The sequence below is a fragment of the Juglans microcarpa x Juglans regia genome, chromosome 6S (assembly GCF_004785595.1).
Source record: "Juglans microcarpa x Juglans regia isolate MS1-56 chromosome 6S, Jm3101_v1.0, whole genome shotgun sequence".
NCBI lineage: Eukaryota > Viridiplantae > Streptophyta > Magnoliopsida > Fagales > Juglandaceae > Juglans > Juglans microcarpa x Juglans regia.
This window is the reverse complement of record NC_054605.1, coordinates 14814241-14842150: the sequence shown is the minus strand read 5'-3', so window position 1 is coordinate 14842150 and position 27910 is coordinate 14814241. Positions and strand designations below refer to the sequence as shown.

Genomic DNA, 27910 nt, shown 5'->3' with positions numbered 1-27910 from the left:
ATGGTCACATATTTCACAAAAGAATTCTCTTTTTTACTTATAAAAAAAAAAAAAAAAAAATCACGTAAGAATGTTTGATGGTATGCATTTTCACTTGTCTCTTGCACTATGGAGAACTTATTTACTTTTTTAGCAAGTTATTTGGAGTTTTGGTCCATGTCTTCTCTTTCACAATTCATGTATGGTTTATATGCTAACATCATATACGTTAAGTCATTTATTAAAAATGTTTAGATATGTTTATCCTGGTTGAAAATCGTCTGCTCTTTCTATTTGTGTTTTTCTTAGGTGCATTTTTTTGTTCTGCTAATGATACATAACCAGTTGTGAGCCTACCAAAAGTGACAGACTAACAGGAAATTTAATCCCTTGGTTTTATGATGCTCAACTTAGCTATATCCACAGCCTATATGGGCATATTTATTTTTAATATTTTGAAAATTCTCGATATGAATGGAAGTTTTTTTTTTTTTTCCTTACTATGAGATTTCTTTATGCCGAGTCCCTTGACCAGTAAAATAGCTACTAGGTAACCTATCTTACAAACTTTTGACATGTCTTTTTATAATTTCAGAAACTTGTTTTATGAATTAGTTCCATTATTTTTAAAAAACGAAACAGACCAATATTTTTTTTTTTTTTTTTTTCCAATCCTTTAAATTCTCACGTACTACTTGTAGTTTTCCAAATATTGGATGTTAGAGAAATATCGAACGAAGTAATGAGAAGATTGGCAGAAAGATGACATTTGATGTGCTTATTGCTGCTGTCAGGCTTGTTTCAAAGGGTGATAATATTGAGATGAATGCAAATGCAATTGGCTTGACAATGGAGAGTAATGGGATCACAATATTGGAGCCTTTCGACACCTCCATCATTTATTCAAATGCTGCTGGAAAGACCAATATGCATTTATCTGTTTCAGATATACTCATGAATTTTTCATTCAGCATCTTGAGGCTTTTTTTAGCGGTTGAAGAGGACATCCTGACATTTTTAAGGACAACTTCAAAGAAAATGACGTTTGTCTGCTCCCAGTTTGACAAGGTTGGAACAATAAAAAGTATGTCAACATGCTGTTTCATCATTATCGGTTAGCACTGTCAGATGTCGACATAGAGTTAAATATAGATCACTTATGACTTAGTTGTTGCACCCTGCAGATCCCTATACTGACCAAATACATGCCTTTTGGAGGCCTCGTGCACCACCTGGTTTTGCTGTTCTTGGCGACTATCTGACACCATTGTCAGTGAAATCTCTTGGCTAATGTTATCTTCTCAAGACTATTTATTTATTTTTCTATAGAGATTGATGCTTTTTCTTTGACTATCTCACACCATTGTCATTGAAATCACTTGCTAATGTTATTTTCTTTAGACTATTTATTCTTTTCCATAGAGATTGATGCTTTTTCTTCCTTTGTATAAGTCATTTCTATGTAATCACATCAGTCTCTCACATGACAGGGACAAGCCACCTACAAAAGGAGTTCTTGCTGTGAATACCAACATTGTTAGAGTTAAAAGACCTATATCTTTCAAATTTATTTGGTCACCTTTATCTTCTGGGGACATTTCTGATCAAGGGGTAAATAATTCTGATTTGGTACCAAATGGTATGAGTAAAGGAGACAGCAACTTTTCCATCTGGTTACCTGAGGCACCGAAAGGTTATGTTGCATTGGGCTGTGTGGTTTCACCCGGAAGAACGCAACCACTGATATCTTCTGCTTTTTGTATCTTGGCCTCTTTAGTTTGTCCTTGTTCCCTGAGGGATTTTATTGCAATCAGAACTTCCACGTATGTGAAATTCTCAAGAGTAAATTTTCTGTTGCAATATCTGTTTTATGTTTAACTTTTGTAGAAGCCATGGATTTTGAATGGTAGTTTATATTGCATTCTGAGCTGTCTAGATACATTTCTATCTAATGGATTTGATTAACCAACATGAGGTCAGTTTGCCATCTGTATGCTTTGGACATAGCAAAGCTGCCTGTTATTAACAGCACACATCCTATCCTAACCACCACCTGCTTTTGCTGGGAGAACCACCAGATAACTTCGGTTAATAGTGGGTGTACCAACCATATATATATGAAAAGCATACTACACACTGTACTTGGGAGGACCCACCACTCCCAAAAACTTCTCTCATGTGCAGACCTTGCACATCGAATGGAGTTATAGGAATAGGGTTGCTAGTGTTTGGAACCAAGGACCTTCTAGGAAACAGTGCTCTGATATTGTATCGGAGGTCATCTGTCCGAAAATCTTAAGCCGTGAGGAAACCGAATGACAATGTATATCAAGAATATTTCATGTTAACAGCTATAATAAAAATGTGATTTTGATTTGACTCTTTTCCTGGTTCGAGTTGTAGATCTATCCCAAGTGTGGCATTCTGGCGAGTGCACAATTCTGTTGGCACTTTCTTGCCAGCAGCTCCCGCTTCTTATGGCTTAACAGCTGCAGCATATGATTTGCGTCATATGATATTTGGGTTATCAGAAGGCTTTGCGAACGCAACCTCAAGTTCAGATGCCCAGGCTTCCCCTTCTGGTCATATACACTCGCAACAATCGCAAGGATCAGCAACTGCAAACTCTGGCCGGCGTTTCGAAGCTGTTGCTAGTTTTAGATTAATATGGTGGAATCAAGGCTCAAACTCAAGGAAGAATCTATCCATATGGCGCCCAGTTGTCCTGCCAGGGATGATTTATTTTGGCGACATTGCTGTTAAAGGGTGCGTGATACTTTTAATTTTGATAATGATATTTCATAATGATAAATGTCCATGTTTTTATGGAATCTATTTTATTTTTTGGTAAGTTGTTTTTATGGAATCTATTACATTTGGACTGTTACTGGGACTTAGGTATGAGCCTCCCAATACTTGCATTGTTCTTCATGATGCTGAAGATGAAGAGCTTTTTAAAGCTCCTCTGGGTTTCCAGCTTGTTGGGAAAATCAAGAAACAGAAGGGAATGGATGGCATATCTTTCTGGCTACCTCAACCTCCCCCGGGCTTTGTTTCCTTAGGTTGTATTGCATCTAAGAGCACCCCAAAGCAGAATGAGTTCAGCACATTAAGATGTATTCGCAGTGATATGGTCACTGGGGATCAGTTTCTGGAGGAAAGTATATGGGATACATCTGATGCCAAATTTACAGCAGAATCATTCAGTATTTGGCTGGTTGATAATGAGTTGGGAACCTTCATTGTACGTAGTGGTTTTAAAAAACCTCCTAGAAGGTTTGCTTTAAAGCTGGCAGATTCAGGTGTACCAAGTGGTTCGGATGATACTGTCATTGATGCAGAAATCACAACATTTTCTGCAGCACTCTTTGATGACTATAGTGGCTTGGTAAGAATTACCATTCCGAGGAACTTCATTTAATGTAATTAATAAAATGTCAAACCCATCTGTTGTGTTTGGAAATCGGTGCTGGTGAGAAAATGACTGAATATAGTAATTTGTTATTTATAGGGGTGTGCAAAAACTCCAAACTTTGACTTATCTGATTTCGGAGTTTGCGTTTCGGTTTCTGTTTTTCTGGATTGTGTATGATCTGTTTCATTTTTGTCTCCATGTCTTATTTCTTCTCTGATCTCTGCCCTTTTCATCTATTTGGCGACTGCAAATTTGGACTCTGACTTCACTTTGACAAGAGCATCCAGAGCCGTAGTTAGCTCCGAGTCATAGTCCACAAATGACTTTAATTCCAATTGAAGTTCGGATTCCTGGATTCTGACTTCATTGGAGTCGGGGCAATCCCCTAGTTATATAATAGTGTGTGTAAAGATCTCTTGAAGAGGGAGCCTTCTAGTTATAAATATAACGAATGCTTACCTTCATATATTCCCGCACAAAGGGTGGGATGAGTTGTATGGGGTGGTTTTTTGACAGCATGCGATGCACCCAACCTCCTTTAAAATGTCTGGGCCAAAGCCTTACAGGTGGCAATATGGGACTATTCGTTCTAGTGTGGGACAGTTGTGATCCAATCACACCACAATCTCTCCTTGAGGCTTTCCTTTTTCTAGGCAAGTGGACCTCGTCCTCTGCTTATGAGCTAGTAGTTTATTTAGTTAGAAGTTTACTTGTCTCTTTTTGGACACCTTCGATATTTCCTCCGTGTAACAAGCATTCATACTGATAATTTGAAGTATTTCTTTTACCTGACAAATAACAATAGACTTTTATGACCTGGTTTAGGATTTTTGATGGTTTGTTCAAATTGATTGCATAAAGATGGCTTCTTTCGGAGGAGTTATAGTAGTTGGTCTAATATTTAAATATATGGCTATCTTGCATTATTTTTGTTTCTTGCTAGATTTCTCAGCAAGCAATGCAAGATCTATTTTATTTAGTACCTATGTTTTTTGGGCTTACATGTAGGCCTCTCCAGAGAATGCAAGGACACTCTAATTTTCGTGAACATCTAATTTTATTGTTGTTTGTTGTGACATATGAACTCATTTGTTATAGTTGTCTCTCTCTCTCTCTCTTTTCGGGAACAGTGTAGAAACTTATGTTTCTTCTTGTTATGCTGTTTAAAAAACTGTTGATTGTTCCTTAATAGATGATCGTAGCACGGCCATCTGGTTGTAATAATTTCCCAATGATTTTGTTTCCTGGAATTTTGCAGATGGTTCCATTGTTCAATGTATCTTTTAGTGGAATTGGGTTTAATTTACATGGACGAACAGACTACTTGAGTTCCACTGTCAACTTCTCCTTGGTTGCACGTTCATATAATGATAAGTATGATTCTTGGGAGCCTCTCATTGAGCCCGTTGATGGATTTTTAAGGTAATCTATTGTACTTTAAGCTTCTTATTATATGTAGGATAAACTACAAATTTATTCGTCTGATCAGTGATCATTACTATTTGCTGTCCTATCTTTAGAAACCATCACCTAAACTTCCTATGGTTTGGAGCAAAAGTGAAATTTTCATTTAGCAGTTTGTGTACATTGGGCTTTGTGTATTTGCTGAGGATGGCAAGCAACACTATCCTTGGATTTGGAGTTGAACATTTTTATTCTAATGCATTCTCAAGACCAACCACGGGTTAATTTTTGGTTTTGTGTGACCTGGCACACCACATGAAAAATTATTAACTAGGATGGAAAGTATAATGATTTTATTTAATTATAAACCACAGAATGGTTTAGTGGCGATCTACAAAAGATGGAGTTGTTTTATAATAATCCCAAAGCATATTTGTATTTTGCTCTTATTTTATTGTAAACGCTTGTGCAGTGGAAATTTGTATGTGGATTAAGCACAAGCTCACTAACATTGAGAGACTCTACTTTCTTATATCAAATAATGGATTATGTTCTGGTTCTACAGTTTTGTACAGCTGTTGAACTCCTAAAGTTTCTCGCATTATCTCCCTCCTTCAGCTTTGTGGTTTCTTGATTGTATGGATTTTTTTTATTTTACTCCCCCTATCCTGAAAAAATAAAAAGAATGTACTCTCAGCATAATAGCGGATGGATCAGTTGGCACTTGGCAATGAACATTGGGAAAATCAATAAGGCCCTTACTTGAGCACCATATTCTTTTAGTATTTTCTTTATTTCATCCTTTAATGTGCTTTTTTTAACAATAATTATTACATTCTCGTTAAAAGGGGAAATTCTTTATTGTGTATTAAATAGAGATCTGTTTCTTTCCAGTTTTTATAACCAAGTTCTTATGTGTAAGTCCCACTTTCCAAGTAGATTGCTAAAAATTACAACAGCAAATACTTGAAAAAATTGTAACAGAATGTCGTGTTGGGTATTGGGTGGGATAGACGCGGACTTCAAATTTCACTTGGTGGAATGGATAATTGGGATTAAGGAAGCTAAGCTCCTTTGTCATCGAGAAGATTGATGAAGTCTACTTAGGATAGTTTCATTGAAAAGATCAGCGTAGATTGGCTCTTTGAAAGGGGATGTACTTGTCAAAAGGTGGTTGAGAGGCTGCAATAAGATGGATAGGTGAAGAATTAAAATTTCACCTTGTAAATTAAACCAAGGATGCTCACCGATATCTGGGGGAGGATTGGATATCTGAAATTTTCTTGTATTCAATAGGGCTTTACTTGGAAAATGGTTGTGGGTGTTAGAGGACATGGTTGTAATAAGTGTAACTTGTGAGGGTATAATCGTCAAGTGTATGTAGTATATATGCTGTTGTACATCAATGAATAAATGTAAGAAGTACTTTCCCCTCCATAAGCTTCTACATGGTATCATAGCTCATGGTTGTCGATGGTGGTAAGTGGTGTACAGTGGTTCACACCGAAATCAAGCTCACTATGGTCTGAACTCGTTGGAGTGTTTTCCAGTGTCATATCTAATTTTTGTCGCCAAAATCGAGCTCACTATTGTTTGTAGTTGCCAGATTTGATGTCATCGTTGTCCTCTGCGCATCCCAGTGGCTTCTCTCCTCGTATTCGATGCTGCCGGATTTGATGTCGCCACCATCCTCGATGGTTCCTCTCCTTTCTCCGTCTTGTTTCCTTCATCATCACCATTTACCCTTCCTCCAAAAATCTTTGGGTGTGTTTGCTATGTTCATAACCTTGACCTAGGTTTTGATAAGCTTGATCCATGTTCTACCAAATGTTTTTTTGTTGATCATTCTCGGACTCAAAAAAGATATCGTTGTTATAGTCATGTTCATAGATGCTATTTCACGAGTGCTGATGTTACCTTCTTTGAGTACATACCCTATTTTTCAGACGCAGCTTCGAGTGTTGAGTGTGATCCTTTATTGTTACCTACTCTTACACTTTCTCCTTCACACTCACCCAACCTTACCCAACCCTTCTCAATGCCTCCCCCAGTTCCTTCATAGGTTTACTCGCATTGCTTGCGGCCGCCGGCTTCCATGCCTTCACCAATCGTGTCTCCATCTTTAGATCCTAAGTTACCCAGTACTTTAGACTCCCCACCTATTGCTCTCTGCAAAGATACTCGATCTTGTGTTACTCAACATCCAATTAGTCAATTTGTCTCATATCATGCCTTATCTCCTTCATTCTCATGTTTTACTTCTCAGCTTTCAAAGTTTTCTGTTCCTAAGACAATTCAGGATGCTTTATTTGATCCAGGATGGAGGACAACTACGGAAAATGAAATGGATACCCTTCACCATAATGGGACATGGGATCTTGTTCCACTACCATCTAGTAAGCAACCTGTTGGCTGTAAATGGGTATATACAATCAAATTTCATCTTGATGGTTCTGTGGAACATTTGAAAGCCCGCTTGGTTGCTAAGGGTTACACTCAAACATATGGCATTGATTACAATGAGACTTTCTCCCTATTTGCCAAAATCTCCTCTGTTCGAGTGTTGATCTCTCTTGCTGCTAATCTAGACTGGCCCTTATTTCAGCTGGATGTTAAGAATGCATTTTTGCATGGCGACTTGCATGAAGAAGTTTATATGGAGCAACCACTTGGGTTTGCTGCTCAGGGGGAGTATCGAGGTACTGTATGCAAGTTAAAAAAGGCATTAGGCATTGAGATGCTGTAATTCATATTCTTTGTTATCTTAAACGAGCCCTTGGCCTTAGATTACTATATCGATCAAATGGACATCTTAGGGTTGTAGCCTTTTCAAATGCTAATTGGGCAAGATCTCCTTCAAATAGAAGATCTACTATTGGATATTGTACATTTGTGGGAGGTAACTTGGTTACATGGAAAAGTAAGAAACAAGTAGTAATAGCTTGGTCTAGCGCAGAAGTTGAATACAGGGCAATGGGTCACACTGCTAGTGAGCTGACATGGTTGCAACACTTCCTTAAAGAGATTGGGTTTCTAGCTCTTATTCCTCTCTAGTTATTTTGTGATAATCAAGCCGCAGTGCATATTACCTCTAATCGTTTGTTCCATGAGAGGACTAAATATATAGAGATTGATTTTCACTTCATTTGAGATAAGATACTAAGCAGTGACATTTCTACACCTTTTGTGAAGTTTGCCGATCAACTTGTAGATATGTTTACTAAGTCTTTGTATTGGAGTCGGTTAAAACTTATTTGTTTGAAGTTGGGTTTATATGATATATATGCCCCAGCTTGAGGGGGAGTGTTAGAGGACATGGTTGTAATAAGTGTTAACTTGTGAGGGTATAATCGTCAAGTGTATGTAGTATATATGTTGTTGTACATCAATGAATAAAAGTAAGAAGTATTTCCCCTCCATAAGCTTCTGCACTGGGGATATGAACTTGAGAGGGGAAGCTTTTTGGAAAGTTGTAGTTGATTCCAAGCATTTTGGTGCTTGGGTTGAGTGGTGCTCCAATAAATCATTTGGGTAGGCTTGTGGAAAAATATAGAAGTGGATAGGCAATCTTCACCAGACACACTAGACTTGAGGTGCAGATGACGCTAGGATCAAATTTTGGCATGATCGATGGTGTGCGGAGAGAGCCCTCAAGGAAGCTTTTCCATAAGTATATACGATTGCGAGGGTGCAGAGGCTTTAGTGGTGGATCTTATGATACTCTCCAATGACTGCTCTTTGTGGAATGCCAGTTTCTTCAGAGTGACCCAAAACTGGAAAGTTGACAGTTGACAATTTGTTTTTTAATTTATTGTACTCTTATGAGAATAAGGGTTGGACATGTAAACAAGCATCTTTGGAATCCAAAGGAAGAGAAGTTCATTGTACCCTCATTGTACCCAATTCTAACTATTCAGGTTATGAAATGCTTTCCTTGGAAGAATATACGAAATACTAAGGCTCATGTAAAAGCTGTCATTTTATTTTTATTTTTCGTTTGGACAGCTTCTTCATGTTTGGAGGGATATTGTAGGATTCAATATGGGGTTTATTAGGGCTAGTGGACAAGAGACTTGGTTTAAATGGCTCATGAACTATTATTTCTATCTATGCTGAACATTGTTCATCCATAAAACTTCTTGCATGCCAATGACAGTGGAGAAATCCTATGAAATGTTCTAAATAGTTTGAACTATATTTTCTCTCCGTACAACCCATATTCAGTTGATGAAGATGACGTTTGGTGGTCTGTTACGGTGAGATTAGTATGAATTTAGAGTTGTTAAGTGTGATCACGATGGGGTTTTCAAAACCCCTAGTGACAGAATCGAAGGTTTTTTCGTTATCGAAGGAGGGAAGCTTTTTGCTTATTATTGAGAGAAGCTGGAAGGTGATGAACATGAGATTGAGTTTGTGCATGGTTCAGTGGCTTGCTAAAGCATTGGAGGACTGCATGAAAGGAGTAAAAAAGGACTTCTACACCACGGTAAGGGAAGGGAATCGAAGCTGCATAGTGCAGCGGTGCTCAAATACTCGAGGGCGTTTCATGGCGATAGTGGAATATAGGGATGGTAGCAGGCGCAAATTTATTTTCATTCTAGAATATAGACGGGAAGGGATGGAGGATGATGATGGAGGCGTTGTGGGAGTTCACAAACGAAGGGAGAGGCGGAAGCCACAACAGAGGAAGAGCACCTTTGATCACTGGTGGTGGTGCTTTAGTCACAAAAATGTTCTTATAAGGAGGCTTTGGAGTCGGTGCAACCCCATGAAAATAGGGTGGAGAAAGAGGCAACGTGAAGGCTTGGGGAGGAGCCTCTACAAGTCAGGGTAACAGGCATGGGTTGGACAGAGCTCCTCGTACTGTTGGAACGGTCATTGCACAATGGAAGGGTGGCGGTGGCAGGTTTGCTGTCGACCTAGCAAAGGGGGGGCGTACTCAGTATGTTGATGGACATGAAGGCACAACTGGGTGTACTTCAAGACAAAGTGGATTATTTGATACAATGTGAAGAGGAAAAAGAGATATGGACGTGGGCTTGGAGATCAGTAGGCTCGATACGGGCTTGGGCTTGGAGGAAACAAGAATTAATAGTATTAGATGGGTAGTGCAAGAGGGATCAAATGGATCTGGGCTTGGATGCCGTAGGACCCAGCATGGCAGCCCGTGTAGAGAGTAGCCTACGTGGACCCAGCAAAGCCACAACAGTAGAACGTGTGGGCCGTTCCCTTAGGGCCTCAGCCCATGGGACAAATTGGAAGAAAGGAAAGGCATGAGACCTAGCCTGTGTGGAGGATCAGAGGGGGGTGACCCACGGCCCTTGATTGGTGGGAGTTTGGCTTCCTCACTGGAAAAGGCTTTGCAAACGGCAGAGGGACCCCGGTCGATGGCCCAGAAGGTGACACGATGATGGTGGAGGATCCATCGGAAGCCATTTCTGTTAGGGCCCTAGATGTCTCTTCATCATTAAGCATCGGATCTCCGATGTATCTTGGTGAGAAAATGCCAAAAAGTAGCAAGGAAGTGGTACCTCGTCCAACAAAATCCGACGAGCAGACGAAAGAAGGCCGTGATGCTTATTTTGACGCTTATCCTGTCCCTGGAAATGAAGAGGGAGCTGTTGAAGGGCCCTCACAAATGCTTATCCCAATGCAAGGCCCCTCTGAATGGGAGGGTAAGAATCTCTTTGTGGAGGAGGAAATGGGCAATGCAATACCCCTAAACTGTAGGTTACCAAGTCAGTCTAGTGTTTCTGATTGGGTTCTACATAAGGTGAAGGAAATTTAGTATTGTGTGGGGATGGAGTGTGAGGGATTTGAGGAACAAGTTATGGCTTTGCTTACTACCATTGAAGTGGGTCATGCTTAGCTTAAGATAACTGGTTCCAAAAAACATAGGGAGTTAAAGAGACTTATGTGGTCTCTAAATTAGGAGGGCAACTCAAGCCAAGAAAGATCTAAAGGGAAGGGGCTAGCCTCTTCTTTATGAAGTCCAAAATTGTTTCGTGGAATGTTTGAGGGCTCAACAAGGCCAATGAGTGTCTTCATATAAAAAATTTGCTTCGTGAGTGGAAGGCGGACATAGTATGCTTACAAGAAAATAAGTTGAAATCTGTTCCAAGAAGAACTGTTCAAAGTATTTGGAGCTGTCCATATGTGGATTGGGCTTATCTTGCATCGGATGGGGCGTCAGGAGGTGTTTTAGTTATGCGGGATAGAAGGGTGGTGGAGAAAATGGAGGAAGTTTTAGGGAGTACACAGTGGCAGTTTCCTTTAAGGGTGTGGAAGACAAATTCTTGTGGGCTTTTGCTGGTGTTTATGGGCCGAGCTTGGACAGCAATAGAAGACTTTTATGGGAAAAATTAGCTAGAGTACATAGCTGGTGGGACCTACTATGGTGCATAGGTGGGGATTTTAATGTTATAAGGTTCCCAAGCGAACATTTAGGCGAAAGTAGGATGGGATGCTACCAGCAATTTTAGAATTCTCGAAGTGTAATTTTTATTTGAGTTTGGTGGACACCCCCTTTATGGGAGGAACATTCACGCGGTCCAATAATCAGACATGTTCCAAATTGGACATATTTTTAGTTTCATCGGAGTGGGAAATTCACTATTTGGACGTATGTCAAAAGAGGCTGCTTGTCTTTGTTCAAATCATTTTCCTATATTGCTGGATTGTGGTGAGATCCAAGAACGGCGTCGATATTTTAAATTTGAAAATATGTGGCTGAGATCTGAAGGTTTTGTGTACAAGGTTAGGCAATGGTGGTCTTCATATCATTTCACGGTACCCCTAGCTTCATCTTTGCAGGCAAATTGAAAGCTTTAAAAAAAAAATCTAAAGCTTTGGAATACTCTATTCTTTGGCAATATAGGTGAACGTAAGAAATCCATGTTGGAGGAGTTGTAGGAGTTAGAGAGGATACAAGAGGCCGGGTCCTTATCTCAGAAGAATTATCATGGAAGTTAGAGTTGGTCTCAGAATTAGAGAGGGTTACATTATTGGAGGAGATTCCTTGGCACAAAAAATCTAGAGCATTGTGGTTGAAAGAAGGGGATTGAAGTACGAAGTTCTTTGATAGAGTGGCTAACTCTCACAAGAGAACCAATAACATTGAGATGCTGAATATAGATGGTGTGGATTGTATGGAGGCCTCTGCAATTCGAGAACATGTTGCTGATTTTTTTGAACACCTGCTTACCAAGCAAGACTGGCAGCCAAAGCTTGATGGACTAACTTTTGAGTCTATTGAGCCACATAAGGTCTCTTGGTTGGAGAGGCCTTTTGAGGAGACTTGAGGTTCACGATGTGGTGAGGAGAATGGTAAAAGACAAAGCACCAGGTTTAGACGGATTTTCTATGGGTTTCTTCCAATCATGCTTTGAGGTGGTGAAGGAGGATCTTTTTTTTTTTTTTTTGAAAATTAAACGATTCTATTAATAAGAATATGCATAGCCCAAGTATAGAAGATGGTATACAAGAGGTAACGAGGGGGAAATAGAAATAAGAAAATCAACAACGTTGGCCCATAAAAGCATAGTTCTAACAAAAAATAATCTCAGCTCCTCTAGTGTGTGCTCCTTGTCCTCAAACGTTCGGTCATTACACTCCTGCTATACACACCACATAACACAAATAGGTACCATCTTCCATATAGCTGTTTGTGGAAAACGGCCTAGAATTGTCCAACTGGCCAAAAAATGAACCACTGTAGCAGGCATAATTAAGGTTAGCTCTAACCGTTTGAATATATCGTCCCCTAAAACTTTGGCAACCTTACAATGCAAAAGGAGATGATCCATAGTCCACCACTGTTTTTACACATACAACACCAGTCCACTATAATCACCCTGCATTTTTGCAATTTGTCTATTGTCAAAATCTTGCCCAATGAAGCTATCCAAGCAAAAACGCCGCTTTGGGAGGCGCTTTATTTCTCCAAATCGTTCTCCATGAAATGGTTGTTTGGCAATTGTATGAGAGGTTTATAGAAAGAGCGAACTGAGAATATACATTTACCTACGGGTACCCACCACAATGTGTCAACTCTAAGGGCTTTTTTTTTTTTTTTGGGTTTAAGGGGGTGTTGGGGGGGGGGGGTGTTTCGAACTCCAAACCTCCATTTTGGAGGCTGGGGGTTATGCCACAGGCCACAGGCCTTTGGCTTAACTCTGAGGGCTTGGTTTTATGGAAGACGAGTCGAAAGAAGTCCTCAAAACTATCAACTTCCCAATCTTGGGCAGCCCTAGTAAAGCTCACATTCCATTGGACTGAGCCCCCAGATATCTCCATGAGTTCCGCCACTGAAACTTCTTTCTTGCCTGCAATCCTGAAGAGTGAAGGGAATGAGTCCTTGAGGGCATTTTCTCCACACCATAAATCGTGTCAGAATTTTATTCTTAAGCCATCCCCCAGCACAAGTCTAGTGTGGCGGGCAAACCACCCCCCCAAAAAAAAAAAAATCCTCATCTAATATGCCTCCACACTCCCACTCCATACACCCCTTGTACCTCCCTAGTGCTCCGTCTCGCCCACATACCTCCATATTTACATTCTTCCATAAAACTTCTGGTTCTTGATTGTATTGCCACAATCATTTCCCAAGGAGTGCCCGATTGAAGACCCTCAGATTTCTAATGCCCAACCCACCAAAAGAAATTGGGGAACATACATGATCCCATTTAACCAGGTGGAATATGAGTTCATCCCCTAGACCACTCCAAAGGAAATCTTGATGAAGTTTCTCAATACGGGCTGCCACACTCGTTGGAATTGGGAATAATTATAAAAAGTAAGTTGGTAAGTTTGACAGAGTGCTCTTGATTAACGTGATCCTACCACCTTTCGACAAGTACAATCTCTTCCAACCTGCCAATCTACATTCAATCTTCTCATGAAGGAGGATCTAATGAATGTAATTTAGGAACTATTCTCGGCTGGAAAATTTGAGAAAAGCCTCAATGTCACCTTTATTGCATTTATTCCTAAGAAGATCGGGGCATTGGTGGTTAAGGATTATCGGCCCATTAGTCTTGTGAATGGGCTGTATAAGATCATCTCCAAGGTGCTTGCAAATTGCCTATGGTAGGTATTGGTAAAGATCATTACAAAACCCCAAAATGCATTTGTAAGGAGTAGGCAAATATTGGACTTAGTTCTCATTGCTAATGAATGCCTAGATAGTAGACTAAAAGCTGGCAATATGGGGATCCTATGTAAGGTCGAATGTTGGATATGGAGAAGGCTTATGATCATGAAAACTGGGATTTCTTACTTTACTTACTTGGGAGGTGTGGATTTGGGGAGAGATGGTGTTCGTGGATCAAGAAACACCGAAGTTTTCAGTTTTGGTGAATGACAACCCAGTTGGTTTCTTTAACAACTCTTGAAGCCTAAGACAAGGAGATCCGCTGTCTCCATTCCTCTTTGTCATTGTCATGGAGGCGCTTAGCAGAATGATAATGACTTTGGTTAATAATGGATTTGTGGCTGGATTCTTGGTTGGTGACCCCAATAGGGATGCTCTTTAACATGTCTCACCTACTATTTGCAGATGATACACTAATACTTTGTGAGGCAGACCAAGACCAGGTTCGGGCACTGAGATCACTTCTATTCTGTTTTGAAGCAGCATCAAGTTTGAAAGTGAATTTTGACAAATCAGAGTTGGTGCCAGTTGGCAATGTTCGTAACATCCGGTAGCTGGCTAACACTCTTGGATGTAAGATTTCCTCTCTATCTATGAATTACCTTGGCCTTCCATTAGGGGGCTGCCTCAAGGGCTAAATCAATCTGGCATACAGTGATCGAGAAGATAGAACGTAGATTGGTAGGTTGGAAGAGACTGTACTTGTCGAAAGGTGGCAGAATCACCTTAATCAAGAATACTTTGTCTAATTTACCAACGTACTTTCTTTCTCTATTCCCAATTCCAGCAAGTATGGCGACCCGGATTGAGAAACTTCACCACGATTTCCTTTGGAGCATCACAGGGGATGACTTCAAATTTCATCTAGTTAGTTGGGACAATGTATGCTCTTCATTATCCTCTGGAGGGCTGGGAATTAGAAACGTAAGGATTTTCAATCAGGTTTTACTTGGGAAATGGTTGTGGTGATAAAATATGGAACAAAAAGCCTTATGGAAATTGGTGATTGACTGTAAATATGGAGGTATGTGGGGGGGGGGGGTGCACTAGAGAGATAAGTGGGGCTAATGGGGTGGGAGTTTGGAAGCACATTAGACAAGGGTGGGGGGTTTTTAATCGTCATATAAGACTCGTGTTGAGAGATGGTTCTAGAATAAAATTCTAGAGCGACCTATGGTGTGGGAATAATGCCCTAAAGGAATCGTTCCCTTCAGTTTTTCGGGTTACATGCGAGAAAGAAGCTTCAGTGGCTGATCTTTTGGCAATATTTGGGAATCAAGTCCAATAGAACATCAACTTCACTAGGGTGGCCCAAGATTCGGAAGTTGGCAGCTTTGAGGACTTTTTTAGTCTCTTATATTCCATGAAACCGAGCACTCAAGGAGCTAACACGTTGTGGTGGATACCTGCAGGCAAAGGGACATTCTCGGTTCGCTCTTTTCATAAGTCTCTCACACAGTTGCAGTACAATCAGTTTCCATGGATAAGGATTTGGTGAAATAAGGCACTTCCCAAAGGGGCATTCTTTGATTGGACAGCATCTCTGGGTAAGATTTTGATGACGGATAACTTGCAGAAACGCAGGTTGATCATAGTAGATTGGTGCTGCATGTGTAAGAAAATGGCGAGACTGTGGATCATCTCTTACTGCATTGTGAGGTTGCTAGAGTGTTATGGGATGAAGTGTTTTGCAGATTAGGGCTAGCTTGGGTAATGCCCGCCACAATGGCTGTGTTGTTGGCCAGCTGGACAAACTTAGGAGGTATTCCACAAATCAAAGTTGTGTGGAAGATGGTTCCTATCTGTATTATGTGGTGCTTGTGGCAGGAGCAAAATGACTGGACGTTTGAAGACAAGGAGCGCAAGATAGAGGAACTTTGATCTCTTTTTATTAGGACTTCATTTCTAAGGGCCATAGCTATAGATTTTAATGGCCTTGATGTCATGATTTTCTTGTTTCCATTGCTTCTTCGTAGATAGGTATTACCTCTTGTATATCATCTTGTGTACTTGGGCTATGCCTATTCTTATCAATACAATCTTTTACTATAAAAAAAATTCAGAAAAGGATCGGGGGGGTTGGGTGTTTATTTAAGCTAGGAATGGTGGGATGGTTTAATTTTGGCATGTGGTATGGGGAGCTGGTGGTAAAGAATTAGCACCTGATTTCTTTCTAATTACTGTGTATACGAATCCTTTTATTAATTATTAGTTTGAATTCTGCTACTTGTTTGGAATGCTTAAAATATTGGAAGATCTGTTCTTAGAATCTTAGGTTTGCTTTGAGCTTTCCAAGTCGGAGAATCAAGACGGTTGAATCTCTCATGTGTTTCTATAGTCTAATCTCATATTTTCTGGAGGAAGGTGTTCTTGGCCTTTGTACTGATTTCAAGAAGCTCCAAATATACCCTTGACTAGTCCTTAAAAAACTGATCATACGAAGAAAATATGGTAGAACTAGATATCTCTTAATCAATAGTCCAGGAATCAATGCATTCACTGGAGAATGCATTGTTGTAATTCGATGGAGCATTTCTATCGTTTCTTTGCAGGTGCTACATTTTTAGAAGTAGAAGAAATGATAGCATGGGAGTTCTCATCCTTATTGTCGATGCTTGCGCAACTTTCCCTACTCTGAAGTCCCCAACAAGTCTCTTGCGTATGTCTAGACTTGTTACAATGATTAAAGAAAAAAATAGCCTTTCTTATACAGGATAGTGTCAGTCAACTTTCTTCAATCGTGTGTCCTGTAACCCCTTTCCTGCATCACGAGTGTAGTGCCACTCTGATTATACTCATCTTTTGATGTGTGAAAATATTCTTCAAAAAGTTTTGGGTAATGTCTCAAGAAGTGGTTGAGGCTTACTTCAGTTGAAAAGGGTTGAAGGCATTGGGGATAGTGCTATTTGAAAAGCATTCCCCCCATTGGAGAGAAAAATAATCGCACATTTAATAGCATTGGGTTCTTGGTTCTTAAGTTGCAGTCCCCCAATATAGAAGTTGTTGATTCTTTAAATTTGATCCTGTAATTCTTTAGAAGGATTCTCCCAATTCTAGTTTTATATATTGATTCCTTCTTATATTTAAAGAAACACCTCTTAGTTTTTTTTTCATTACCTTGATCTCTTTAGAGGTTTACCGTCTTTAGAGGTTTGTTAGGAATCTCCATGTGGTAGGAATCCTGAACCATGTTTTCTTCTTTATTAGTTCCTTTCTCTGCTTTTTTATGCTCCCAACAACCCACCAGGGCCCCAAAAAAAAAAAAAAAAAAAAGAACATTGTCGTCGCAATGAACTAAATTCTTCCCTCAAGATAGAAGGAAATAAAAAATTATTTGCACATGCATTTTTGCCGATGATATCCCGATCTCAAGTGTCAACTCTATATGTTTTTTTATAACAAAATAAAAAAAACACTTCATCACACAACACATCTTGGATTTATGGATCTCAATCTTGAAGGATTGCAATCTTCACCTCTAGTTTATAGCTTCAGATCATTGGCAAATTTCAAAGTCACTTGTAAGCAAGATAGTCTCATCTTTTTATTTGTTCCCTGTATTTCTTGATTTTTAAATATTTCTTTGAGACTTTCGAGAGTTTGTTTATGATACTTTGTTTAATCTTTACTATAAAATCATTATTTCTGTTCATTTCCTAATTTATAGTCATTCTTGTAGGTACCTCTACGATTTTAATGCCCCAGGTGCAGCTTCTCAGTTACGTGTTACCTCAACTAGGGATCTAAACTTAAATGTCTCGGTCTCTAATGCAAATATGATCATTCAAGCCTATGCAAGCTGGAACAATCTGAGTCATGTCCATGAATATCAAAGAAAGAGAGTAAATCTCTATCTTCTCTCATTGTTTGTGTTTTTACATGTGCACTGTTTTTTGTTGTTGTTCCGTATGTCTGCATCTGCTAAAATTTCTACTTTTCTGTTCTTTTGCCAACGCCTCTTATATTTACATTGCATCAAATAGGAAGCATTTTCTCCTACTCATGGTGGAAGATCTGTATTTGATATTCATCAATCGAGAGATTATTATATAATCCCTCAAAACAAGCTTGGTCAGGACATCTTCATTAGAGCTACAGATATAAGGGGAATTCCAAATATAATTTGGATGCCATCTGGGGATGTGAAGCCTGTAAAAGTTCTAGTCTCAAAAAACGTGTCAGATTCTCACTTGAAAGGAAAAGTTCACAGAAAAGCTAGAACAATGGTGACAGTCGTTATAGTGGATGGACAGGTATGTGAGCTATTTTCATTCAAAGATGGAGGAAGTTGCATGTAATTCAATTAATTTCTTTATGATGTTTTGCAGAATATTACGTATCGAAAAAATGTTTTGCAGAATATGGGAAGACTGGCATTTTTTTTTTCATTCCATTACCCTGGTCATAAAGTTAAACTATTACTAATAATTTTATTAACACAGACAGACAACTATACTGATGTTAAAACATTCATGGCTACAGTGATTGCTATACTTCTTTTAATAGATGTGATTCTTTATATCATGGAATGCCCTGGATAAGTGGCCACTTTCTTTCTACTTTTACCTATAAAAAAGTGGCCACTTTCTAGAACCGGAGGCATGGGTTTTTACTTCCCTGTGCTTCCGTTGCCCTTTTTAATTAAAAAATAAAGCGTCTCACTAGAAGTAATGCTCGGTTATATAGTGAAGTATATTCCATGAAAATTATAATACTTATTCCTTTTCCTTCATACTCGTGGCATTTCTTTTATTGGTATACTCGTGGCATTTAAAACCAAAGCATATATTTTGAGATGGAGGGATCACGAATTTATGGCATGCCTTTCTCATTTTGCAATTGATTTTACTTTGTTATTCATATGCATGGATATACCTGTAATGCAGTTCCCAAGAGTTGAAGCCTTAACTTCTCACCAATATTCCGTAGCAATTCGTCTTAGTCCTGTTCAGAACCTCTCTTCTGAGTCACAGCTTCATCGGCAGAGTGCACGCACATGTGGAAGCAGTTCAGATAACTTCTCATCTTCTGAGTTTGAAATGGTCAACTGGAATGAAGTATTTTTCTTCAAAGTTGATTCGCCAGTAAGTGGATAAATCTTTTTTTCCTTGTATCATTACATTTTCAAGGAAATATCTTTTACCTGTGTCCTTTCATGAGTCTTCACTTCCTGATCTTTGAGCTTACAAAGAATAGAAGATCCTTAAAGCTCTATTATTTACATTCCTATGTTTTCAGTGGCACGGAAATTTTGACAGTTTAATTTAATCATCGGCTCTGCATAATTTTGTCTCTTCTCAATTCTACTTTGATAAATCTTCTACAATTATATTCCTTGCTAGCTGAAAAATTGTGATTGAATGTACTTATGAAGGGATTTAAGCTGAAAACTTGTGATTACATGTGCTTAGGAACGAACATTCTGGCTTCTGATCATGAGTACTTAGCATCATAGATTAGCTCCATAACTAATTTGCTTAATCCGATGATGTTGGGGTTAATATATCATAAGCTCGTACTGTATTTTGGCAAGCTCCATTGTTGAGGAGGCTTACGTGTTTAATCCTTTAGACTAATTTACAAAATTTTACTTAAAAGTTTTTTTCAGCAGTCCTTTGGATTCTGCAAAAGAGAATCCGGTTTTAGACAATGGATAAGTTCTCTCCACATATTTTCAATTCATTTCAAGCTGTAATTATAGTAGTTACCACATTTTGTGATGACATTTTTGCTTTCACAGTTATGAAGTATTTCAAACTTTTTTTTTTTTTTTTATTTCTATCACCTTATCATTTCTTATTGCCCAAATTTGCACAGGACTACTACTTGGCGGAATTAGTTGTGACGGACATGGCGAAAGGTACTTCTTTGAGTATTTAGATCTATTAGCCAATTGTGTGTTGTTTCCAATTCTCTTATAGTTGAATTAGGACACCATGAAATTATGAAGAGGAATTCTGCATATGGTGGGCACACACACATTTGAGATCCACAATGCAGCAGCAGCACATAAGGAGGGAGATCCCCCGTTCAACTCCATGCATCGTTTTTTTTTTCGAGGATGACATTATTGGAAACATATTTGAAAATTTTTTTGTTTGGCATGTGGAGGAAACATCTTTATTTCTATGGAAAGATAGGGAATGGGATGATCATGAATAATAAAAATGCAAACATGTACTTGAGAAAAAAAATTGATTCTCGTGGGAGCTCATCCTTTGGTGCAAGGGTCATCCTTTATGTTTGCTGATTTTTAAGCCTCGTTTGGGGAATAAGATGAGATGAAAAATCTATGAATAGTAGTGAAATGGTTTGAGTTAAGATGTTTTATTGGATTTTGAGAAATGAGAGAGAAAAAGTTGAATTAAAATATTATAAAGTTAAAATATTGTTAGAGTATAATTTTTTAATATAATTTTTGTTTTGGAATTTGAAAAAATTGAATTGTTTTTTGTGTTTTGTTTGGAAGTTTGGGAAAGTTGTAATGATTAAGTAATAATTAGATAACAAAAAGTTGAAGATTTGAAATTGAAAAGTGTTTGTATTTGAGTGATGTTTGAGAAGGAAATTATGAGAGATTTTTAGATGAGATGAGATGTGTTCCCAAACAAGGCCTAAAAGTTCACCATGTATGGATCTGCAGTTCAGTTGGGTCCTTGTTGTTTTAAATAAGATGCATGGTGAATTAAGTACTTATTATTTAAACCAAAGAATAATTAGTTTAACTTCAAAACAATATTGAATCTAAAGGAAAGCATCAGTTTCAATTGAGTGGTTGATCGTCTATTTTCTGGTCACTAAAATGTTGTGCTAGCTGATTTTAACCCTTTGGAAGCGTTTGTATCTAATGATAATCCGATTTATCTTAGCCCAAGCTCTTGAGCAGATTTCATTTTTCCTACTTTAAACTAAAATATATAAAAAGAAAAAAGGAAGAAAGAAGAAAAAGAAATCTGAACTACTAAAGTACTGCTCTAGAACAGCACTAAGGAACCTCATGTTACTGTGACTTATGTCATTAGTTCCCCTGAGATAGAGATTGTCTTTTGACTGACGATATGCACATATAATCAGTATGGGCTTAGGCCCTTGATTTGTAGTTGATATAACGGACAACTCACGATAATGTAATTATCTGATTTGGTAGTCTAGTTAGTACTTTGTTGTGGGTTATCTTGTGGTTACAATTACTTGTGTGATGGGTAAAAAAAAATTCTTTCAAATGGGTTTGCTGAGCATTATTTGGGTCTTTAAGCTTTCACTGAAAACAAGGACTTCTACGGTCAATATTGTGGAGCAGAGCAACATGATGGCAGACTGGTTTTCATCGGTGTCAGTGTATGGTGGTTGGCAGATAAAGTTGAAGACGGAGCAGTTCAACGTTTACTGAGCATTTCAGTTTGAGGCCTAAGTTGGATGGCCTCCTTTAACTCCTTGTGACTGGAGTAGTCAAGCTGCTGGAGAGATCATCTAAGGAGGAAGAGGTAATAAAGGCTTTGAAAAGAGATAAGGTCCCGAGCTCAGATGCATTTTCCATGGAGTTCTTCCAAGTTTGTTGAGTGGTGATTGAAAATGATTTGATGGAGGATTTTCAGGACTTCCATGGTAAAGGTGAGCACGCTATAAAAGGGGCTGGGAAAAATCATGCCCAAATCCCAAAACACTTCCATTAGGGCAGGCAAATATTAGGCTCTCATGGTCATGGAATGTGTCACTCCCATCGGTTTCTTTCATAGCTCTCATGGTCTACTTCATGTTGAACACTTATTCCCCCTACCATTTCTTGTTGTGATTGAGGCATTAAGCAGGATGATATCACCATTCGTGAGGGAGGGTCTATCATCAGGCATCCCTTAGGGTTTGGGAATGCGGAAGGACTTGGCATCTCGCATCTCTTCATGTAAATGACGCCCTGGTCTTCAGTGAAACAAACCCTGAGCATAAGCATTCTTTACACTGTTTATTCCTTTGTTTCAAGGCTGTATCTGGGTTGAACATGAACCTGTCAAAATTGGAATTACTTGCAATGGAAAATGTGGGTGATGCGGATGACTTAGAGGCATTCTTGATAAGGTTGCTTTACTGCCTATGGCGTATCACAGCCTTCCATTAGGAGCTCATTTGAAGACCTAGACCATTTGGGAGGATATCATTGAGAAGACGGAAGATGAGTGGGCTGAAAAAGGTTATTCTTTTCAAATGGAAGAAGAATCAACTGATGAGAAGTACTTTATCAAATTGCCCACTAATTTAATGTCACTCTTTCCTCTTCCACCTGGTGTCACCAATCGAATCGAGACATAGAGAGACCAAAACCACGGGGATGAGAGGAAAAGGGGATCAAAATATCCTATCAATGAAGTGAGGGCTTTCCGAACCTTCCCCACACCATTTCCATTCTTCCTTCCCCTCTCACTCCCCCTTTTTCAATAAATAAGCCCGCTCCCTAAGGGGCCCTTGTGTGATAAGGAAGGAAATGAAATAATCTCAATTTTATGACAAATCCAGTCCAATGGCTGTTCTCCACTAACTGCAAGGATAGAGGGACTCTTTTGGGGGAGTGGTTATATGGTACTCTTTCGAGATAGAAAACCTTTGGAGAGGGGTAATTGATGCGAAATATGGTAGTATGTGGGGGATTGGTTCTCTGGTGAGGCTATAGGGGTTTATGGGTTGGTCTTTGGAAAATATTCATAGTCGTTGGGGGCGTTCTCTGGAATTACCAGATACAAGGAGGTAAATGGCTTCAGGATCATTTTCCGGCATGATGTATAATGTGGAGATAAACCTCTTGAGGAGGCATCCTTAGTCTTGTTCACCATCGCATGAGCTAAGGAAAATAATTTGCGGAGCTCAAATGAATCCAATCAATGAGAGAAGGGATTTATTAGAGCTGTACAAGATTGGGAGAGGCCTTTTCCTCGTTTTTTGTTTGATTGAGACAAGAAAGAGAAGATGGGATTAGTGGGCTCTATCAAAGATAGGGATATCTGAAGTCAAATCTTTTTATAGGGTGTTGTCTCCATAGTTCTCCTTTTTCATTGAAGGATATTTGGGGTAAAGATTTGTGATTGGCTTTCCTAGCTTGGGTGGTGGGATCAGGAAACTCCTTATCCTGGATAATGAAAGGAAGCAATGGATTATTGCAGTAAATTGGTATTATATATACAAGAAGAATGAGGAAACTGTGTGATCACTTGTTAGTGCATTGTAATGTAGCCAGTGCCTTACGAAAAGCTGTTTTCAGCCTTTTCTACGGTGGATTGGCTCATGCATACTTGGTGGTGGATCGTTTTAAGTGCTGGAAAGGTCAGTTTGGCTGCCAACATAGTGAAGATTTTTTAATATGATCTCGCACTTCCTCATGTTATACATTTGGAGGGAGTGCAGTGATCGAAGCTTTGAGGCTTGTGAGAAGGTTGCGGAGGAGGTTGAGGATTCCTTTTTTAGATCCCTTTCTTTTCTCCTTTTTTTTTTTTTTTTGATTGGCACTGGGTGTCCAGGAACAACATCCCAAATAATCCCTGGGGTGCATAGGCCCTCGGCAAGGAGTTTCCCGCAAGTGCGATCTCGTTCTCTTTAGTCCGCAGCATATTTATGCTTTTCCTGTTTCAGTTTTCAGGATTTGTTAGACCTAATTACTCTTCCTAGTTAAGTGTTTCTACTGTATGCTCCTAGTGTACTTGGATAGTGCCTTTGCATCAGTAAACTTATTCTACTTATCACAAAAAAATATAAATTCTCTTATGCACGTATTACCTTTTAAATCTGAATAAACTCCTTTAGCCTTGCATGTTTATCACAAACCGCAATGTATGTTTTAATAATGAATATCATGTATTACAGGTGATCCAATTGGATACTTTTCAGCGCCCCTGAAGCAGATAGCAGGAAACATCCAAGGCAGTTCAGATTCTGATGATTATGTGACCAGATTGACCTGGATAGACTTATTGTCAACAGAATCTGTGGTGAATTTTAATTTTCTTGTTTCATTTTGGTTTCTTCTTGTATATATATTATAAGGTTGATTAGATTAGTGCATACTTTCTAGCTGATAATGAAGCACCAATTAGCAACATTCATTCTTCATTGCCATTATGCAGAATATGATTGAGAGTGACAAATGTAAAGGCTCATGTGGGAGAATAAGATGTGCCATACTCCTGTCACCAAGATCTGAAGATGAAGACAGAAATCAACCCGTTGTTAGCAATAGAAATTCTGGACATATTCAGATTAGTCCTAGCAGAGAAGGGCCTTGGACTACTGTGAGGCTAAACTATGCTGCACCTGCTGCTTGTTGGCGGTTTGGCAATGACGTTGTTGCCAGTGAAGTAAGTGTCAAGGATGGGAATAGATATGTGAATATTAGGTCGCTGGTTTCAATACATAACAATACAGATTTTATACTCGAGTTGTGTCTTGCACCCAAAGCTTCCACAGAGAACATGAAACCACAAGATAAAACAACGAATCAGAAAGGTTTACAAATTGATGGTAAAAGCATTCAAACTGATGAGTTCATTGAAACTGAAGAATATGACCCAAGCATTGGTTGGGTTGGTAGAGTGGTTCAATCAAGCCAAGATATCTCAGAAGGTGGAAGCTCCCATCAGGTGAGTACTTAAATTGCCTTGGAACAATTGTCATGTAGGATGCATCTTATGCTAAAGGTATGCTTCAGTTTTTGCATTCTTAGTTTCCAGGATAAAGTCATAATCCCTTATTGGCAGATGGGTCATTGCACGCAGTGTTTTGCTAAAAGCATTAGTAGTTCATAAATAGTGATAGTAACTTTATTCCTACTTTTTGTAAGTGGTTATCTCTTCTTCTTTTTTTCTTTTTAGTTTATGTTGGAAACTGAATGTTATCAGAAATTAACAAATAAAAGTTTGAGAAATCCTTCAAAATGGATTGGAGAAGAGAAGTACTGAAAAAATAGCACTAGAAGTGGACATATGTGCAATGACTCAGAAATTTATGGGGGGTTAAAATAGCCTGTAGATTTCTGCGGCACGATGACTGCCTCTTAGCTTCTTCTGAAACTTAGCAGTACAGGTGGTCTACAATCTTGTGTGACCATAATGTGAAAGAACAAAGAGCCACCCAACTCATAATAACAGGAGTCATTCAATATCAGATGAACATCACCAACAAGGCAGACCAGGGTCCTGTGATATGACTTTCATATGGGTATTATGTAGTGCGCGAGCATATGCAATGCATCGGAAAGACAAATATCATAACACCATGTATTGTATGATTAAAGAAGTTACCAAAATCACCATCATATTCACATTATGGAAAATGTGATTTTACAACTTGTATATAGTAATTCCTGCTCACATTTTTTTAAAATGGACATGGTTTAGATGTTGAAGGGCTCATACAGTTTTTTCAGAACCATGTGATTTTTAGACAAGTTCATAATGAATTTGGAGCTGTTAGCTTGTGTCTGACCACCAACAATTATGCAGGCAATTTCTGAAGTTGAGTTGCCATCAGGCTGGGAATGGATTGATGATTGGCATTTGGACAAGACGTCTAGCAATGATGCTGATGGTTGGGTTTATGCTTCTGATGTTCAAAGTCTAAAATGGCCTGGGTCTTTTGATACTCAGAAGCTTGTGAGCCATGCGAGGCAAAGGAGATGGATCAAAAGTAGGAAACAAATATCATGTGAATTCAAGCGGGACATATCTATTGGACAGTTGAATCCTGGAGACACTGTGCCTGTTCCTCTCTCTAGTTTGTCACAATCTGGAATGTATGTCTTGCAAGTAAGACCTTTTAATCTCGCTAATCCTGATGAATATACATGGAGTTCTGTAGTGGAAAAACCTGGCGAATCAGAGGATTATGGTAAGCCAAAAGTTTATTCTGGAATATGTGTATCAAGTCTTACCGAGTGTGAGGAACTGTTATGCTGTACCCAGATAACGGGGACTTCATCTAGTCGTTCCCATAAATTGTGGTTCTGCTTGAGCATACAAGCAACAGAGATTGCGAAAGACATTCATTCTAATCCTATTCAGGACTGGAGTCTTGTGGTTAAGTCACCACTTTCTGTTACCAATTTTCTTCCTCTTGCAGCTGAGTATTCTGTTCTTGAAATGCAACCAAGTGGTCATTTTGTTGCCTGTTCTAGAGGAGTATTTGGTCTAGGCGAAACTGTAAAGATTTACAGTGCTGACATACGAAATCCTTTGTTCTTTTCATTGCTTCCACAAGGAGGATGGCTTCCAATACATGTAAAACTTATAATCCCTGATTTACGCTGCAATGTGTTCCTTCTTGGAATCTGTTAGTAGTCCAATTTGACCTTCCATTTTTTGGTTTTTATAGGAAGCTGTTCCCATGTCTGATCCTCATGGAGTTCCATCTAAAACAATAAGTTTGAGAAGTTCAATATCTGGAAGGTTCTAATATTTGTTTAATTGCTTCATAGTTTTAAGTTCGTTAAGATTATTTGCATTTGAGCTATGTTAGGTCAATAAATTGAACTATTCTTTTTGTTTTTTCTAATGTGCTTCCAAAATATGGCATATGCAGGATTATTCAAATCATTCTTGAACAGAATTACAACAAGGAGCAATTATTGCTGGCAAAGATCATTAGAGTCTATGCTCCTTATTGGTTTGAAGTTGCTAGGTGCCCCCACTTACATTTAGGCTTGTGGATTTGCCAGGAAAGAAACATACACGGAAGATTGCTCTTCCTATTCAGTCTAAGGACAAAAAGGAAGTATTATATGAGGAAATCACTGAAGAGGAATTATTTGGAGGTCGCACAATAGCTTCTGCCATGAATTTTAATACATTGGGACTTTCCATGTCTATTGCCCAGTCTGGTGACGAAAGGTTTGGACCAGTTAAAGATCTTTCGCCCCTAGGTGACATGGTATTTCCACTATCAGCCTTATTTGGTGTCATAATATTTTATCAATCAGAGAGAAAATGTTTGTTAAGAGCATAATTAACTTTTGTCTATAGGACGGATCTTTGGATCTCTATGCCTATGATGCTGATGGCAACTGTATACGGCTTTTTATTACTACAAAACCATGCCTATATCAGTCTGTTCCTACAAAGGTAGTTAAGAACTTAGAAGCTTCTTATACATCATGTTGTGTGGCTGTTGACTCTCTTATTTACCATTATAATTATCATCATCATCTTGTTAAGTAAATGTGGTTTGGAATTACTATCTTCTTTTTAGGTAATTACTGTTCGACCATTCATGACATTTACAAACAGACTTGGCCAAGATATATTTATTAAGTTTTGCAGTGAAGATGAACCAAAGCTTCTCCATGCTTCTGATTCAAGAATCTCCTTTGTGCATTCAGAAACAAGCAGTTCAGATAACCTCCTGGTTAGTTTAATGCTTATTGTTGCAATAATGTTAACATTCTGTGCATGTTTCAATACTTGTTCATTTTTTATTTAGCTCAAAATGCTACATCTATTGTTGGATCCCTAGTGCCTTCCGCCTTGCCTTGGATGACAGTAACTTTCAATTTGATACGATATGTTGTTTTGAATGGTTCCCTATGTCGGTCTTTCCTTTTTCGTAAGCAAATCATAGGTTGGTTGTGGAGGCAAGGCTTCATTCGTTGGAGTGTATAGGGGCTCCAATTTTTTACTACCTATAAAAAAAAGGATTTGCATGGAAAATGTCAAAAATATTGCTTCAAATGATTATTTTCACCCTTTCTTATCAGCTCATGCTTTTGGGTTAATTGGTGATTTGACATGGTATAATAGGCTGGTTTTCTTTTATTCCTTTCTAAAACCCTTCCTTTTAGTGCTAGTCTAATGGGCTTAGGGTGTAACCCATGCCCAAGGTTGGAAGCAGTGGCACAATGATAGTTAGCCGTCATCATTGTCGTATCTGGTAGATATGGTGGACACCAGAACCGTGTCATGATTACTATGATGATTTCCCTTCCCTGAGAA

The 27910-nt window shown here is 38.8% G+C and overlaps 1 protein-coding gene across 1 annotated transcript in view; it reads left to right on the top strand.

The window, feature by feature from the left end:
* LOC121237034 overlaps positions 1–27910 on the top strand; it is a 99739-nt gene that overhangs the window by 59297 nt on the left and 12532 nt on the right. The window contains 18 exon segments of the mRNA XM_041133585.1: positions 774–1063; positions 1164–1248; positions 1470–1802; positions 2383–2745; positions 2878–3367; positions 4653–4816; positions 17629–17791; positions 17933–18202; positions 18836–19033; positions 19767–19809; positions 23796–23920; positions 24056–24568; positions 25430–26203; positions 26298–26371; positions 26505–26605; positions 26608–26852; positions 26945–27043; positions 27171–27326. Coding sequence (XP_040989519.1) covers positions 774–1063; positions 1164–1248; positions 1470–1802; positions 2383–2745; positions 2878–3367; positions 4653–4816; positions 17629–17791; positions 17933–18202; positions 18836–19033; positions 19767–19809; positions 23796–23920; positions 24056–24568; positions 25430–26203; positions 26298–26371; positions 26505–26605; positions 26608–26852; positions 26945–27043; positions 27171–27326 — 4486 coding nt within the window.